Genomic DNA, 15,918 nt, shown 5'->3' on the forward strand with positions numbered 1-15,918 from the left:
CGACACCTGAACGAGTCGCCCAGGAAACAGACGAATCGCCCAGGAAACAGACGAACAGAGCGCCGAACGACTGGCTAAACGCCACAACATAGCTAGACAACCAGCCTAACCTGGACATGCAATCAAGATTAACCAAAGCTAACCATGCTATGCCTTAGCTTTCGCTACGCATATCCTGGCATAGCCGAGCTAAGCCACTGTTTCACTTGCAAGGCTATTGGACATTATCTTTATTCTTCAATCCTACTCTTACATCTCCCGATTAAGGTCATCAGTTATTTGTTGGTATTCATCCCCAGTGTTGCTGAACAGTGCAATGCCATCTACAACCTGAAGCTTGCTGAGACTTTCGCCTTCAAGCCTTCCCAGTCTAACAGCTTAAATAGTTCTTCTATGCATGCAGTGGATGGCATTGGAGAGATTCTGTCTTTTTGCTTGACCCCTTTGTAGTTGCGTAACTTTCGACTTTTCCTATGGAGAATCAAGGTAGCTGTGGAATCTTTGTGGGTATTTCCGAAGATATGCACATATGCCTCCTGTACTTCTCGATAAACGAATACCTTCATGACTGCTGGTATCTCTCCTCAATCAAATTCATTTTCCTAATCTATACAGTTATAAGCTATATAAACTATATACCTCTGTTCCGAAAAATGCAATTTTCCGTAATAGTTTTGATGCTATCCTAGCTATGGACATGCAGCTTGCCCAGATCCTGTATGTAACTCGGTGGCTGCATTCTTGGATACGAATCTACAGGGAGGAAGTGTGCATGTATGTAAATACAATTTCATTACCATTTATGTAAAGTTTTCTTTTTTTTTTGCTTAACATCCACGCTTAATAGTACACTTAAAGTCAGCCGTGCCTTTAGGCGAGTTCATTGGCTTTGCCACATGGTTAGTGTTCCGGGAGATTTAACTCGAAAATTTCACACACTGGGTCTACTTTAAATAATTTTATACATACATACATAGGCACACAGAAATGCCTCTTCTTTGCACACTGCGTCTAATTTATGCGACTTTACGTATGGATTTGCTTAAATGCAATATTTTGTTTAATGCAATAAGTGCAATTACATGCATTTACATCGCACTTGGGCAGCCGGGCACGTATGCACTGATTCTAAATGTAGTATCTGCGTTTTCCAGCTCCATCTGCGAGAGAAGGATTCCTTCAACGCACGTGAACTCAGCAACGATCCTCGATGGGCTGAGTATAGCAATGTGTTCCGTGCTTTCGCCCACCGTTTACAAGGGCTCCTCGCCTTAGCTGCACCAAAGGACCTCAAGCGAAGCCCATAAGCTCAAAGGCAGTCAGGAGATTGGAATAAAACATATTGGAATAGTTTTACGTTATAGAAGCTCATATTACGCACTGTAACGCGGGGCCTGAAATAGACAAAAAGAGATGAACGATTTCTAAATGGACTATTTACCGAGATTTCCAAGATGGCTAAGCACGTGCGATGTCCCGGTGATCGTCATCTTCTTCGTTAGCTCAAATAGATGCCTTGTTACATTGTCAATACTCCGAATTGGGCATATAATGCAAGTTTTAAAAAACTTCTGCATTGCTACGATAATAATTTTTTCGAATGAAAGGAGGGAAACAAAAATGAAAGCTAAAGAAGCCGTGTATCAACGAAGTACTCGCAAAAAAAAGAATAAGAATGAATAAGAATAAAAGAAAGAAAAGAATAAGATTAAGAACAAGAGAATGGTATCTTTCACCATTTTCTGAAAACTCGTGAGGCCTGCAAGTTTGACCACTTAACAATTCTGTAATCAGCCTAACAGCGAGATCAGGGCGGCGAAGGAAGAATACTATGAATAGTTCTAAAAAATTTGCCGCGATCCTAAAGATATATGGACCGATATAAAAAAAAATTAAATAGCAAGAAACGCTTCCTAGTAATCTAAAGATTTCCTCATCTACAAGTATTGTATATGGAGGAGTAGTTGCTGACGCTTTGAATAAATATGTTGTACAAAGTGCTATTTTCAGTAACACAATTGGCAAAATATAACAACAGCTTTACCTTACTTCCAGTAGGATTGCACATTCATTGTCACTCAGACCCCTTACTCCTTACGAGACCTAGGTAATAACAAACAGGATTGAAAATAATCTAGGTGCTGACTATTATAAAATAGAAGCAGCGCCCATAAATTATGTGGCTGACATATTATCACCTATTTTTATATGTCATAAATAAAAATATTCTTTAACAACGTTCCCCGGTCATCTCAAAAAACCACGCGTCTGTCCTATACACAAGGCAGGGCATCAAAAAGATGCATAGCCGGCTATAGTCAGTGCTCCCAATCTTGTACAATGTATTTTAAACTGCTTTAAACATACGAACAATTTTCAGCTGACATAGCATCGTACGTGAGGCACAATTTGAATACCAGAAGGGCAGATGCACAGAACAAGCTTTAATGAACCTGAAATGCGACATGGCATGTAATTCTGAAACAAAATTATCCCCATTAGGCCTTTTTGCTGACCTCAAAAAAGAATTCTACTCTGTGTACCTCGAAATACTTTTAGGTAAATTAGAGAGATACGAAATTGGAAAGGTCTGAGTTTGTTAGGGTATTGTATGGAAGAAAGGTAAAAATGCTCGTCACTAAATTATTAAGAATCTGCTAGATTACATGCATATGGCAAGGTGAATTGCGAGGAGGTATTCTTGAAACTCTTCTGTTTACAATTTGCACAAATGATCTATTTGGTATCCCTGGTTCTCCTAATTGGTAATGTACGCGGATGACAAAAACATTTTTTTTTTCACAGGCGTGAAACTTCTTAAACTGTGACCGAAAGAATTGCATAGTTCTACCCTTTGGCTAAACGCAACACATTTGTGCCTGGTGCATCTAAACCAGAGTGTATCATCTTTGCATCTATGAAACAAACGAATGAACTTATATACCTCTATTCTCTTTTAAAATGCAAGGCTGCAGCAGACTAGCAAACAAAAATTCCTGGGATTTCGGTTGTAGGACAACCTATCCTGGCGTACACATGTCAACAACTTAACAGCAGACATGAGTAGGGCAGTCCGATGGTTATACAAGCTTCGGAAAATAATACCCCCATGGTTAAAAATTCAGCTGCATGAAACAATCTCTTATTCTAGGATATCGTAGTGCAGTTTGACAGGGGAGCAACTATATACAAACAAGAATCAAAAGAGGTGATCAGCTTTACAAAATAAAGTTATTCGGTTATCTAACAACTTAGATGTTTACGTATGAAACCATTATACAAAAAATTCTCGATTCTCAAAGCCCAGCACTACTATTATTTTAAGCTCGTAGATTATACACAAAAAAATAATTTGCACATTGCACGTAACTTTTACAAAAGCAGCCCGTACATTTTTTTCGCAGGCATACATTTCAAATGCCAAGAGCGAGAACGGACTTTAAAACACAGCATGTAAAATACCAAGTACCTTGTCTTTTAAAAGGACCTAACAAGCTCCTCAATTTCTATATTGACACAGCTAAAGTGGTGCTTAAATGTGCACTAGTCGAAAAATATGTGAAATATAGGTAATTTTATTAAATTTGTAGTGCTCAAGTATTTATCTCAGCTGTTTAATTGGCAGCATCCGTAATTGTATCTGACGCTATTATGCTGATTTACAAATTTATTATTAATTAATCATTTTTAACTGCGGTGGTTGCTTTTGTTGTGATGTTGCATACTTTGTGTCGTGTCCTGTCCGATGAGTGGATGATACTGGTATATATTATATTTTGTATCGTTTGTCCGTGAAGGTGTTTCCACACATTGCACTGTGGTGACACTTGTATAGGTTCATTTTGTTATGTATTTCCACTGGCCGGACTGCATGCGAATGAAGAGCCAGTGCCAGACTTATAGTCTGTAGATTTCCCTTCAGCTTTTATGAAATCAGAGCGGACGTCCCATAAGAGGTAATTAAATAAAGTGAAATTTAATGAAACGGGAAATGGTTAAACAAAAGAAACATTGCAAGAGCTATGAGGTACTAATCCCACTAGTAGTAGGAGGGTTATAAAATAGCACCACTTCCAAAATTAACATGTATGTCGGTTTACGCATCAACAATGTCAACAAAACTACAAACGGGTATCAGAGAAAGAAATCACCATAGAGAGCACGGGGCTAGCCAGAATTCTGACTCACAATCGGTAAGCTTTTTAGCATTGTAAGTAAATTTTCATAAGCGCAACCCGATAAGGGCACTTTCAACGCGCCGCGTAAGCCGTTAACGTTTCGATATCTTGATTGCTCGGAGTAAATTGAGCGCCTATTGTTACAATATGGGCGTTTAAAATCTCCATCGACAGAACTGTACATGTGCAACTGCAAATCTTATGCGCTATTCCACATAAAGACTTAAGACGAATTCAAGTCTGTGCTTCAATTCAACCGGAACGTTGCTGAATACAGCATGCAATTTTAAGTGAGTGCAATTACCACGGTTGATTTCAGATGTCTCGCTCAAACAAAGAATTTATGGAAATACTTATTCCATGTAAAGAATTAAGCTGCATAACTTTTTGGCTATATTGAAAGTTTGTCGCAAATACGTATTTAAAACAGTTTTTTTTTTCAAGGTTAAAGGCGCAACGAAATTTAAGAATAGCGCTAATAGGCAGCGATATTTGTACAGCAGCAGCGGCGTTAGACCTTCTAAGACGCACGTCTATATGGGGGCTGTAACCAGAAAACACTGAAGCACATGAAGAAAGAAAGAATGCGTGAGTACCTGTAGCAAGAATGACTCATCCATCTTAGATAACCTACTTACGCCACGCCAACTGCGGCCGCTCCATCGTTCATGTAATAGTAGCAGGATACCTGACAACGTAATGTAACTGCTGTGAGTTACTAGTTTGCAGATACCTAGAAGAAGCAAGTGGTCTAGACGGCACGTAGTTAAGAGTTTAGTGGTGTGCGGGTGAAAGTGCACGAAAATTAAGGAATGGGTGAGCCGCCAGTCTGTTTACAGCTTCCGCTGCCGCAGCAGTTCAGTTTACGTCGTTTGACTCATGCAATTTGTGTAAGCGTGAGTAAAGGCGACTTTACATATATTTTTTTTTCGCTGCTTGACTAGACTTGCGGCTTCAGCAATTCCGGACTTGGATGGAATTGTAAACCATAAGATCACGCGCACCTCATAAAGTTTTTCTATAGTAATATCGATCGTTACGCCCTTCCATGGCTCTGCTTCATTTGCAGCCACTATGTATGTCTATGTAAGCGTAAACCGGTATAAAACGAGAACTGAAACGATAAAAATATAACCCCCTTTGAGGGTTCCACTACGCAGGGGTCGCTTTCACTTATAATCATACACCCATCTATGTTAACCCTCGGTTGAAAAACTTCAGGTAATTGGCAGTAACTTGCCGCATGGTAAGCTGTCTATAGTGAAAAGTGAGCTACACTTGCATAAAACGTTTTACGTTTGCCCCTAGACTACTTACGCTTCCGCACAATACCGCTACTTGCGCACACCATTTTTATCTCGTATGAATTCAACCAGCGTAAAATACATCGTGCAAAGGGCCTCAAAATCTGCTCACGGCTTGCCAGCCGAGGCCACTGCAGAAACGGTACGCAAGCTTGCGAGCAGAAATTAGGAAGCGCAGCAGCCGGCACAGCGACAAATATAGTCGAGGAGACACGAAGGCCGATATGGACATCTATTTTCTCCAAGTTGAAATTTCAACATCGCCTACAGGGGACGGTCATTTGCATCAGAACTAATACTGAAGATAGCGCGTAGCAGCCAGACAGAGACACGAAAGAAAATGTCGGTCGCACACTTGGCAATTAGGTTTTCCAGAAAAAAAAAACCTCCTAGAACACTGTTCTGCATATGCGTGACTATGGGATCACAGCGGCTTGGCATGCTGTTTGTCAAGTTAAACATCAATTACGTCAAGCGACATCACGTCGACAAGAAGCCTGATCACTTTTCTGGTCACATGCACCACACAACGTTATCTCTGGCACACCCGTATATTTTTCCATATTTAATTACCCAACCTGATTCCACGAACCCTCTAGCGATCTTCGAAAGCTGTTATTGTGCCTTTGCGCTGTGCAGTAACAGCTGCCAGCAACGCTTAAAAAATATCCCGTAACGGAACTAAAAAAAATCAGGCAGGAGTAATGCTTCGAAAGCTTAGAGTGTGCTCATTCCGAAACATACTGGCAGAGCTGCAAATGTGGGCAGTCTAGGAACACAGCGTCCTGGACGTGTTCGTAAGACATGATGCGGCTCGTTGCGCACGAAGGGACAAGGACACAGAAAGACCTGGTACACACAGGCGCTGTCTTACAACAGTGTTTATTCCGAGTGAAAGAATCACATATATAGGCAACGTCAGGAATCGTCCAAAGTGCGTAGTTTGCAAGACTTATCTATCTTTACGCAGATAGGATAACTGTTTAAACGAAAGGGCGATTGATGGCTTTGAGGCGAAGTTGTCCCCTAACCTATCAATCAGTTCAGCATCGATAATTTCGTGAGTTAACTGACCCCTGCTGCTGTCAACAGTGGAGCAGTTTTGATATACTGGAACGCACGTAGTACGTTGATCATCACTTGCGCTGACACCCTAATGTCTACAGCAAGCGTCGAGGGACCCTCCCCGCTTTTGATTGCGTTATTTGGGTGTTCCTTTAAACGCTCATTGAGGCACCTTCCGCTTTCTCCCACATAGTTCTTACCACATGCTAATGTGAGGTTGTACACTAGTGCCTTAGCAAAGTCAACTGACTTGTTCTGATGCTTCTCATTGCACACTGGCTTTTCAGGTAGGCCAGGCCTGGTTTGTCTCGCAGACATTGCAATTTCGTCCGAGCGGAAAACACAACTTTGACATTCGCATGTTCGCCTGCCTTTTTTAATCGGTGTGATAAGCCGTGGATTTACGGGATGACCACAACTTTCCTGGAGTCAGGCTGGCAGAAGCCTTTCTAGGCAAATTTGAATCCAGAAGATGCTCAGAAACGCTGACAAGTACCTGCGTGGAACGACCCACCAAGCGAAGACGGATGATCTCGTCTTTAATGTTTGCAGTCATCTGCCCAAGACTTGACTTACATAATGCGTTGGACAGGGATGCCCTCGCCTTTCCCCCCTTGACCAAGAACATGCACCCCACCCACAATCAAGAGAGAAGAGCAGCGCGTGCCCGCATGTTGCACAAACGTTGTTTCAGAGACCCGGATACGTACTACACGGACGCTACCCCGTATCCCTCGTCGCCACGTTGCGGGCCCAAATACACACTCGCCGTTGTCAATCAGGGGAACCTGGTAGCCTCTGCCTCCATCCGCGCCACATGCAACGCAGCAGCAGAAGCAGCAGCGATCGCTCTCGCACTTCGCAACGCTGAGAGCAAGGGAAGGTCCGCCCGTGTCCTTACTGACTCACAAGTGGGGTGTCGTTTATACCTGAATGGAACACTCCCTACACAAGCCATTCGAATCCTGGGTCGCATACTAGAATGGACCCACGGTATCGTCTGGTGCCCCGGGCAGGAAGGCCTGTGGGGCAATGAAGAGGCGGACTGCGCAGCTCGAGGTCTCACTAGCCGAGCCGCAGACCACACCGTTCTTCAGCCCCCGACAGACCGACGAGCGACCCACGAGTTATTAACGACAGGTCAACAAATACTACAGGACCAACGGCTCGGAAGAACGCAATACGCTCCCCCACACAAAGCTCTAAATAAACTTCAGGCAAGGGACTGGCGCCGCCTGCAAACTAACACATACCCACACTTCTCTCGTCTACACGCAATCTACCCACACAGTTGTACGTGCCGAACATGTCCCTGGTGTAGCAACCACAAAGTGACACTCGCGCACATAACACACGAATGCACCGACCGTCCGGGCGACGCAATTTCGCCACGAGTCACAACGCACACTCACTACGTGATCTTGGGAGGCGAGACTCTCCGAACTCGACCTGAGAAGCCAACTGGCGACCCTCGACCAGGCCCGGCGAGCCGCGATCGCCAGTGGAGCCCTGTCAGAGGGAACCACCTAGGAATACACCGCGCAACGGCTTCTGCAATAATAAACTTCCTCCTCCTCCTCCTCCTTGACCAATTTTGAGTGCGCTGATTGATATGGGAGCAGTGGACATTTGGTGCATGGCTCGTATTTCTAGTAGATTCGTTCGTCATAGAAAAAAAATGATGGCAAGAAAGTGAATACTTCTGTCAATAGGTATCTCATGTGTTACGTATAGAGGTGATATCTCCTCGCGTACAAAAGAAAGTGTGTGAGTGGCTAGAGGTTCAAAACAGCGCTGTGGTAAAAAAAAAAAATCGTCGACATATTTAAAGACTTTCTTCATCTTAGTCTCTGCCTAGTTCCGCTAGAAATTAGCCGCTAAGAATAGGTGCAATACAGGAGCCAATGCAAATTTCCTGCTTCTGTATCTAAGACGACCCTCTCTACTGAATTTAAGCAGACCGAAGATAATAACTGAGAGCTTCTACAAATACACCATTTGACATCCTGGTTGTGTTCATGAAGGCGACATTTCCAAAGCCGCCGAAACAACACTGGACACACAAGAGTAGACCTAAATGCGGTAGGTAATAGAAGATCTTTGATGTATATGAAAAACGCCTTAATGCTCTTATGCAATAACGACCCGAGATAGTCCAAAACTGCTTTACAAAAACAAAACTGTTCTTTACAAGGAACGGAACCTCAATGGGCAACATCTCGAGCATTTTCGAAGAAACAGTGCAATACATTTTTTACAACGTGCCGTTTCCCGACACAATGGCCCTAATTGCGTATCTATCTGGTGCATTTTTAGGCTGAAGAACACGTCTCGGAGGTGAGTTTAGGGCAATCATGAATTATCTGATGAGAGCCTAGTCTAACGTACTGTGGCGAGGCGAAAAAACAGTATTTATATAAACTGAATTATATGTAGGTATAGCTGATAAAGTGATTTTACTATAATTTTTCCTTGATGGGTGCAGGATTCGTGGAACAAATGCGTCCCAGTTTTCGAAAAACGTTATATTTTACCAGTGGCACAAAACAACGTATCAATTTTTAAAGAAATGTTTGGTGTATATAAGGGATATTTGTTGTAAACTATTTCTAAAACCTTCGTCTCCTCCTACCAATTTTGAACAAATTTCACCAGCATCGATAAAAATAAACGCCATTCTAGAAAGGGTAAAGGGCCCCGAACCACTTGTACTTTTGAAGACATAGAAATGCCTTGGGACGAGTTTTGTGCCTCCCATAATCATATTACTGAAAGAATTTCTCGAAAAGACGCAGTATGGGCGTAGATGCAGCGAGCACAATATTTATATTTCCCATTTCTCCTCAACGTCCTACGCTCGGGAGGAGCGGCATGACGCCAATTTCTGTGCCACGACTACGGCATTACGTAACCTGGCTTCTATGTCCTGCTTCTTCTTTCAGCGGAATTGGACGGACCCTGTTGGCTACAAATACTTCCGGTTGCCGTTATTCGGGGGACGTGGGCCATCGCTTTGCTGTGCTAAAGTGTAGGTACTAGATTGCTTGAGGCGTTTTTTTTTGTGTGTTTTACGAACTGACACGAGTAGCACATTTTCTTTCGCATATAGCCCTAATGCGTTTGCTTTGAGCAAGGCATGACTGGAGTGCGCCCTAGCGATCTGGTGCTTCAGTCTAAGCGTGCTAGGAAGTACGGACCGGCTTTGTACCCCAGGAATAGCAGGCAAATTCAAACTGCGCATTGCCAATCGTTGGCAATAGGTCACTACGACGGGATGTCTGCCAGGGTGTCTAGCCAGAAGTGGCCGGGTGCTGCTTTGGTCACGTGTGGGAGCGCTCTGCGCACGTCTCCTGTAGGAGCTAACCGCGATTTCTCGCGAGTCGCAGCAGGCGTAGTGCACGCGTTCTCTGGGCTTAAGTTTCGCGTGGTTCGAGGCAAGCCGAATGTTCGAAACTAATGGAAATTAACCAGCCCCGATGGCTACGACCCCGATAAGCAGCGTGGCTGAAATTTCATTCTTGCATGAACGGGTGCGGCCGAGTGTGAGAAGACGACATCCCTCTACTTCCTGAAGATTCTTATTGAAATCTGAGACGAAGATTTTCGCTTAGCTTAGCCAACAGCGTCTATTATTAAACGCAGGAACAGTGGGAAGCAGCGGACTGATCCAAACATCCTTCATGATTGGTCATCTATCATCCAATAGCAACCCTCTAAGGGAATCTAGCATATGATGAAATATACGAAACGCAGGCGTCCTTCAAACGGGCGAGGAGCAGGCCTCGCATCGGAAAAATGGTCTTTGTGAAACGTGGAATTTCGCGCTCCGCTTGTGAACTCAACGCTGCGCGCGCGACTGCAAGATTTGACTGAGATGTGCACAGCGGCGTATGCTATCCACCGAAAAGGTTTCTGCACCATGCGCGAGGGTTGGTTCAGGACCACCTTAAAACTCGAAGGGAACAGCGATAGTATTTGTAAAGTTGCTGCTAGACTCAGTTTGGATAGACGGACGGCAATCTTGCGCCGAGTTGAGGTGGGAAAGCGTCAAGCCACATCCGTGTCACATCCGCGCCCGCACTGCGGACGTCGCCGGAAGCCACGACACCTCCCGTGCGCGAGCAGTGCGAAAGATATCAGGCCACCTGCGCTTTCCAGATACGCAGACTTCCTCACCTGCTATATACCCACATAAAAGACATTCTCGCAGCGTGAGAATGTATTTATGTACGTGCATAGCAGAATGAGGATGATAACGTCAGAACGTGTTTGAGAATGTTTGGTAATGCGTCACAACATGTAAGAGAAAATAAGTTGGCGCTGAAGGGGCGCTTCAATGTTACGCAGAAAAGGTGAAACATTGCATGGAACGGAGACGCTTACATATTGCAGAGGGCCTGAATGACTCTCAGTCATCCGACAAATAGGTCTTTGCGTCTGATCTTCTTGCTCCGTCGTTACAAAACGCAACCCAGTGAGACCGGTAAAGTAAAATTTCTGAAAAGGGGAAGCTGGCATGCATGCAGAGAAAAGGGAGAAGAGGTTGCTGCGAGGCTCACAGACAACTTGCCCAATAAAGGTGCCGCGTGCACAACATAAGAGAAGTGCACCAGGACAGCCGAAAAGCTATCACTAACTTTCGCAATGACTTTCGGTGGTTTTTGTCCTAAATTTTATATTTATTTGCGTGCAAGCAATGACGAATGCCAGTATACTAGTTTTTCTTCATAGCTGCAGGTCATGTAATCAACTATAGCGCTGACAACAGCCTTACTGAATCCGCATATACCAAACGCTCATACAAAAATGCTGAACACTTCACGAGATCACCCCTACTCTTTTTCTTTTTTTCCGGAATTGTTCATTTTAACGTACGAATGCAAACAGTGTCTATGACGGATGCTGTAGTGGAGAAGTCTTCATTGACATTTACTAACTGGGACTGTTTAAGCTGCACTAAATCTAAGAGCACGGGCGTTATTGCATTACGCTCCCATCAAAACGTGTCGGAAACCAAACCAGTGATTCCGTACTCATCACAAGGTCCTCAATGGCGGTTTCCAACCACAACAAATAAGACCAAAAATATTTGTACTGGCCTATGCTGAGAACAAAGTAACCTACACACACGTAGTCGCAGCATGCACAAGATTTAATAAATGGCCGTCAGTAAGCTTCCCATTACGTTGTCCCACAGTGAATGCGCAGGTATCGGCGCAGCGCTTCGCTGGTTCGCTTACAGTGCTATCAGAAGCACTGGCGCGACGATGGTGAGGCAATGGGCGCCCTTGAATATAGCGCAGGCTTCAACTAATGCCCAAATTTCGCAAGCAGTATAGATGAGCCGTTAAGCAGCTACGGAGGCACCCTTGGCCAACCGCAAAGGCCGAGCATTCAAGAAGGTGGCGCAGGACGGGGTCCATCCGGTGCCGTCTTCCTCAGTTCCGGTCCCAAAATGAGCTGGGCCATTACAGCCGCACTGAGCCTTTGAGAAGACGGGGGGGCGGGGGGGGGAAGATGGTAAGGCGTACCTCTGATCCCCACTGCGCGCCCTTCGGTGGCGATTTTCTCGCACCCCTCCACGCGGCTTAGGCTTTACTCTTGTTGCCCGCAACTGGAGGAAACTGGTTCTTCATTCCGTGTTTGCGTGCGCGACGTCAGAGCCGCCACCGCTTCGGTTGGCGTGCAAGCAAAGGGGCTGCCCCGCCGGCACGAGAGGAGGTGGCCGGTTTGCCTGGCGTCACGCGACGAAGTGTTGGGGAGAGCCAAAAGTGAGAGAGAGAGAAGCCCGTCCGAGCGGCCGCCGAAGAGCCGCCGGCCTCGATCGACAACCCCTCTCTTGACGCGCGCGCTGAACAGAGACGCGATGCCGCGCAGAAACATGCCTACCCCGAGTGCCCATCGCTTCGCGGCGCTGGCGCTGCTACTTTTGGTCGTCGCCTGTTGCTGCGTCCGTGGATCGGAATACCCTGCTCTCAGGTATGCAGGTCTTTATTGTGGGTATCCCGAGTGGTTCAGTTTCGTTGGTTTCTGTGGCACAGTACGAGAAGAGCCAAATTACTTTTGTGGTCTAGTCTGTGATCCCAACTTATAATGGACATGCCTTGTTTGCTTTAAATCTTGTATCAAGCAGAGTGGACAGGCAGACTGCCGTGATTCTAGGCTGACACTGAAGCAGTGAAAGTTAATACAACGTGGGCGCTAACGGCGTGTGTGTAAGCCTGCGCTGGCGCCAGCGCAAGTGAGTTTCAATTTCCGGCTGCTATAAATTAAGGATTGACAGCTGGGGGACAACGCAGACATACGAGTCGAAACGTGACACCCAGAAACGGCTTAGCATCGTTTCTCCTCTTTCTGTTGCTTGTCCACAGTTTTTCGCAGCATGTGAACGTTCAGTCAAAGGTGCCGGGAGTCGTCGTCCTACGGTCTCGGATTGACTCTCGTGTCATTGAAGGATTCGTGTCTGGTTCGAACAGTGCAGGCATCACCACGTTGCCCCTCTCGATCAAGATGTCAAATTAAGCGGCCACCTGGAGCGCTGTTTGCCGCCGTTATTCAACCTTGCCGTCGGCGCAAGGCGAGTTTACAGCGGAAGTGTATTCGCGCGCTCGTTACGACACAGCGTATTGCATCGAACTTCCGGTGAAGTCGGATTGTCAACACCGCGGGGAAAGTTCGGAGAGCGTAGCGGAGGTAAAAATAGTCACCACGCGTCAGAGCGTCCGCGTCTGTTTGGATGGGAGAACCAGAGAGACCTGCGTTTGCCGGTCGCTTCGAAAGAAGGGCTAAACGTCAGAACGATTAGCTCGCAGATGTAAACGGGAAGTTGAACGTCACAAGCAATAGTAGCATCTGCAAACACGTTAACCGCAACAAACAGCGTCGAGCGCTACGCAGGGTGTGCCGACTATCATCCCCGCGATTAAAAAATCTGCAAATGTCACGTAGCTGGACAGAACCAAGGTAATGTTGTTTGCCGTTGCTTGGAGATACTCAGAATATTTTTTGTTTGCATTCTGCTTAATTACATAATTAACCTTAACTAACGAATCAACTTATCAAGTATACTTAGATTAAAAGTGTCCACGAGAAAACTCCAGAGCAACATAAGCAACAACTTGGGAAACAAGTTCGCGAATGTTTGTGCCAATACTAAAATCCAGTAACAGAAATAGCGTCATTAACTACATACCGATTTCCTTGACATGCGTCTGCTGTAAAGCCCTTGAGCGTGCAATCATTAGCTGTATTACGATACAGTTACAATCCAATATTTTTTTTTGTTCAGTTCAGTACAGCATGGTTTTAGGTACAGCTTATCGTGTGTTACACAACTGTGTGAATTTTCTCATAAAGTTTATACGATAGGGGGCTACAACTTGATTCTGTATTCCTTGATTTAGAGAAGATATTCGACACTGTTCCGGATATTCTATCACTACATAAATTGTCATTTTTAAGTTTGTCTGCTTCTGTTCTTGGTTGGTTGAGGGATTATCTATCTTGTAGAAAGCAGGCCGTTGTGGTAAATGGTTCTTCTTCTTCGTTTGTCCACGTGAATTCTGGAGTGCCACAGGGTTCAGTGCTATTAACACTACTTTTCTTTAGTTTATATTAATGGTCTCTCAGAGCGGTTCCAACGTCAGACTGTACGCGGATGATTGTGTCATCTATAAATCTATGCGCGGAACCGATGATATTAATGTCTTACAACGTGATCTCAACACACTGGTATCGTGGTGCAAAAACATGGAAGATGCATTTGAATTTAAGTAAGTGTTGTTTTATTAGTTTTAGTGGGAAACGCAGACTCTAGCTTCCATTCCTGTTATAGCCTGTCTGGTACATCGCTCGGCCGCGTTGGACATTTTAAATGCCTTGGTGCCTGTTTATGTCCCGATTTATCTTCGAATAAACATATCGGCTAGGTAACTGGTAAAGCCAATGGTGTGTTATATTTGATTGCACTTAAGTTCAAATCTGCCCCAGAAAGCCTTAAAGCAGCTCTGTATGCCACCAATGTGCCCCCAGTCCTTGAATATGCTTGTACAGTGTGGGATCATAATGCCCAAACGCTAATCTATAAATTTGAATGTATAAAAAACCGTGCTGCACCCTTTGTCAGTGGTAATTATAGCCTTAATTTCAGTATAACTCACATTAAGAATGAATCAGATTGGAAACCTCTTTAGCCAAGCTTTTCTGGAGCTTCTCATGTTGCTCAGCAATTTTGTCGTTGCCATTTTACATCTTACAACTTTTGGGAAGCTGAATAATTAACTATAAAGCTAATTATGTAATTAGGCGGAATGCAAAAAAAATATTCTGAGTATCTACAAGTGACGGCAAACAACATTCCCTTGGTTCTGTTCAGCAACGTGGCATTGGCATCTTGGTGCATGATAGTGGGGACTCCTTGCACAATTTGCTCATCGCGTCTTTCTCAGGACTCTCAGACCCACGTATGAATATTTTACTGTACTAGCCTAACTCTTAATTCGAAGTCAGCTTCGATTGCACGCTGCTTCTCTCTTCATGCATTTGCATGACAACGTTGTGTACATATGTTTTTTACGTCGGTTATATAATGCCGTATAAGACTTACCAGCATTAAATAAAGATAACAGTGCGAACATTGCTACTGCATCGTGACAATTCGAGGTGCGTCCGAGGCGCCCTGGCAGAGTTGTGTTGCTTTAGTAACAGTTTAAATTTACTTACGTTTAATAAACATCAATATTTAATGAGCGCTTTATTGCCACAGCCCGCTGCGAAGTCCACAGTCGTACATTCCGACGTGCTATCGCCGGCATACCAGCACCGCACGGCGTGCTCAACGAATTGCTCTCGATGGCCCTTTCAGGGAGCTGTAATGACGAGAGGCTGACTGAGAAGATAGACGCTCAGTGTGCGAATTGCGCGCACGAAAGGCAGTCGTACAAAAATGCCCAGAAGCGAAAACTGAGCACTGCAGCTCGTGGAAAAATCCCAAGGCCGCTCAACGTTGCTCGAGGCGCTCCGCCGAGTCTGCCTCGAAATGTGTATAATCGGCTACTCTGTGGGGACACACTCCTCCGGTTCTTGCTTGGGGCAGCAGTCACCGCGCTAAGTCGGCAATATTTGCGATTTTTCCGCAACGGCGAGGAAAACAACGCGCAAATGTGTAACAAGGCTGCTACCCTTACGTAGCACCCGTCTGTGTGGCATATTTAGTCGAAGGAAAAGTGGCATGCGAAATGCAAGAAATATAATCAAGTTGACTAATGCTGGAAACGAGCGCTTTGAATCCCGCCGGCATGTGGACGCGCCTTCCTCTATAGTTCGAAAAGCGATTGCATCTTGAGCTGTTGAGCGTGCGCTTAAATTTATGC

General features: G+C 44.9%; 1 protein-coding gene across 6 annotated transcripts in view; it reads left to right on the forward strand.

The window, feature by feature from the left end:
• Window positions 1-15,918, forward strand: part of LOC135899231 (mannan-binding lectin serine protease 1-like) — a 117,113-nt gene that overhangs the window by 16,020 nt on the left and 85,175 nt on the right. Inside the window, exon 1 of one of the 6 annotated variants that reach the window (XM_065428498.2) lies at window positions 12,308-12,526. The exons of 3 other annotated variants lie outside the window; for them this stretch is intronic. In XM_065428498.2, the coding sequence (XP_065284570.1) occupies window positions 12,414-12,526 (113 nt within the window). In that variant the 5' untranslated portion in view covers window positions 12,308-12,413. Of the gene's footprint in view, window positions 1-12,307; window positions 12,527-15,918 lie in introns of those variants that run through there. 2 more of the 6 variants (XM_065428496.2, XM_065428500.2) reach the window with 2 other exon arrangements.

The sequence above is a fragment of the Dermacentor albipictus genome, chromosome 5 (assembly GCF_038994185.2).
Source record: "Dermacentor albipictus isolate Rhodes 1998 colony chromosome 5, USDA_Dalb.pri_finalv2, whole genome shotgun sequence".
Classification (NCBI taxonomy): domain Eukaryota; kingdom Metazoa; phylum Arthropoda; class Arachnida; order Ixodida; family Ixodidae; genus Dermacentor; species Dermacentor albipictus.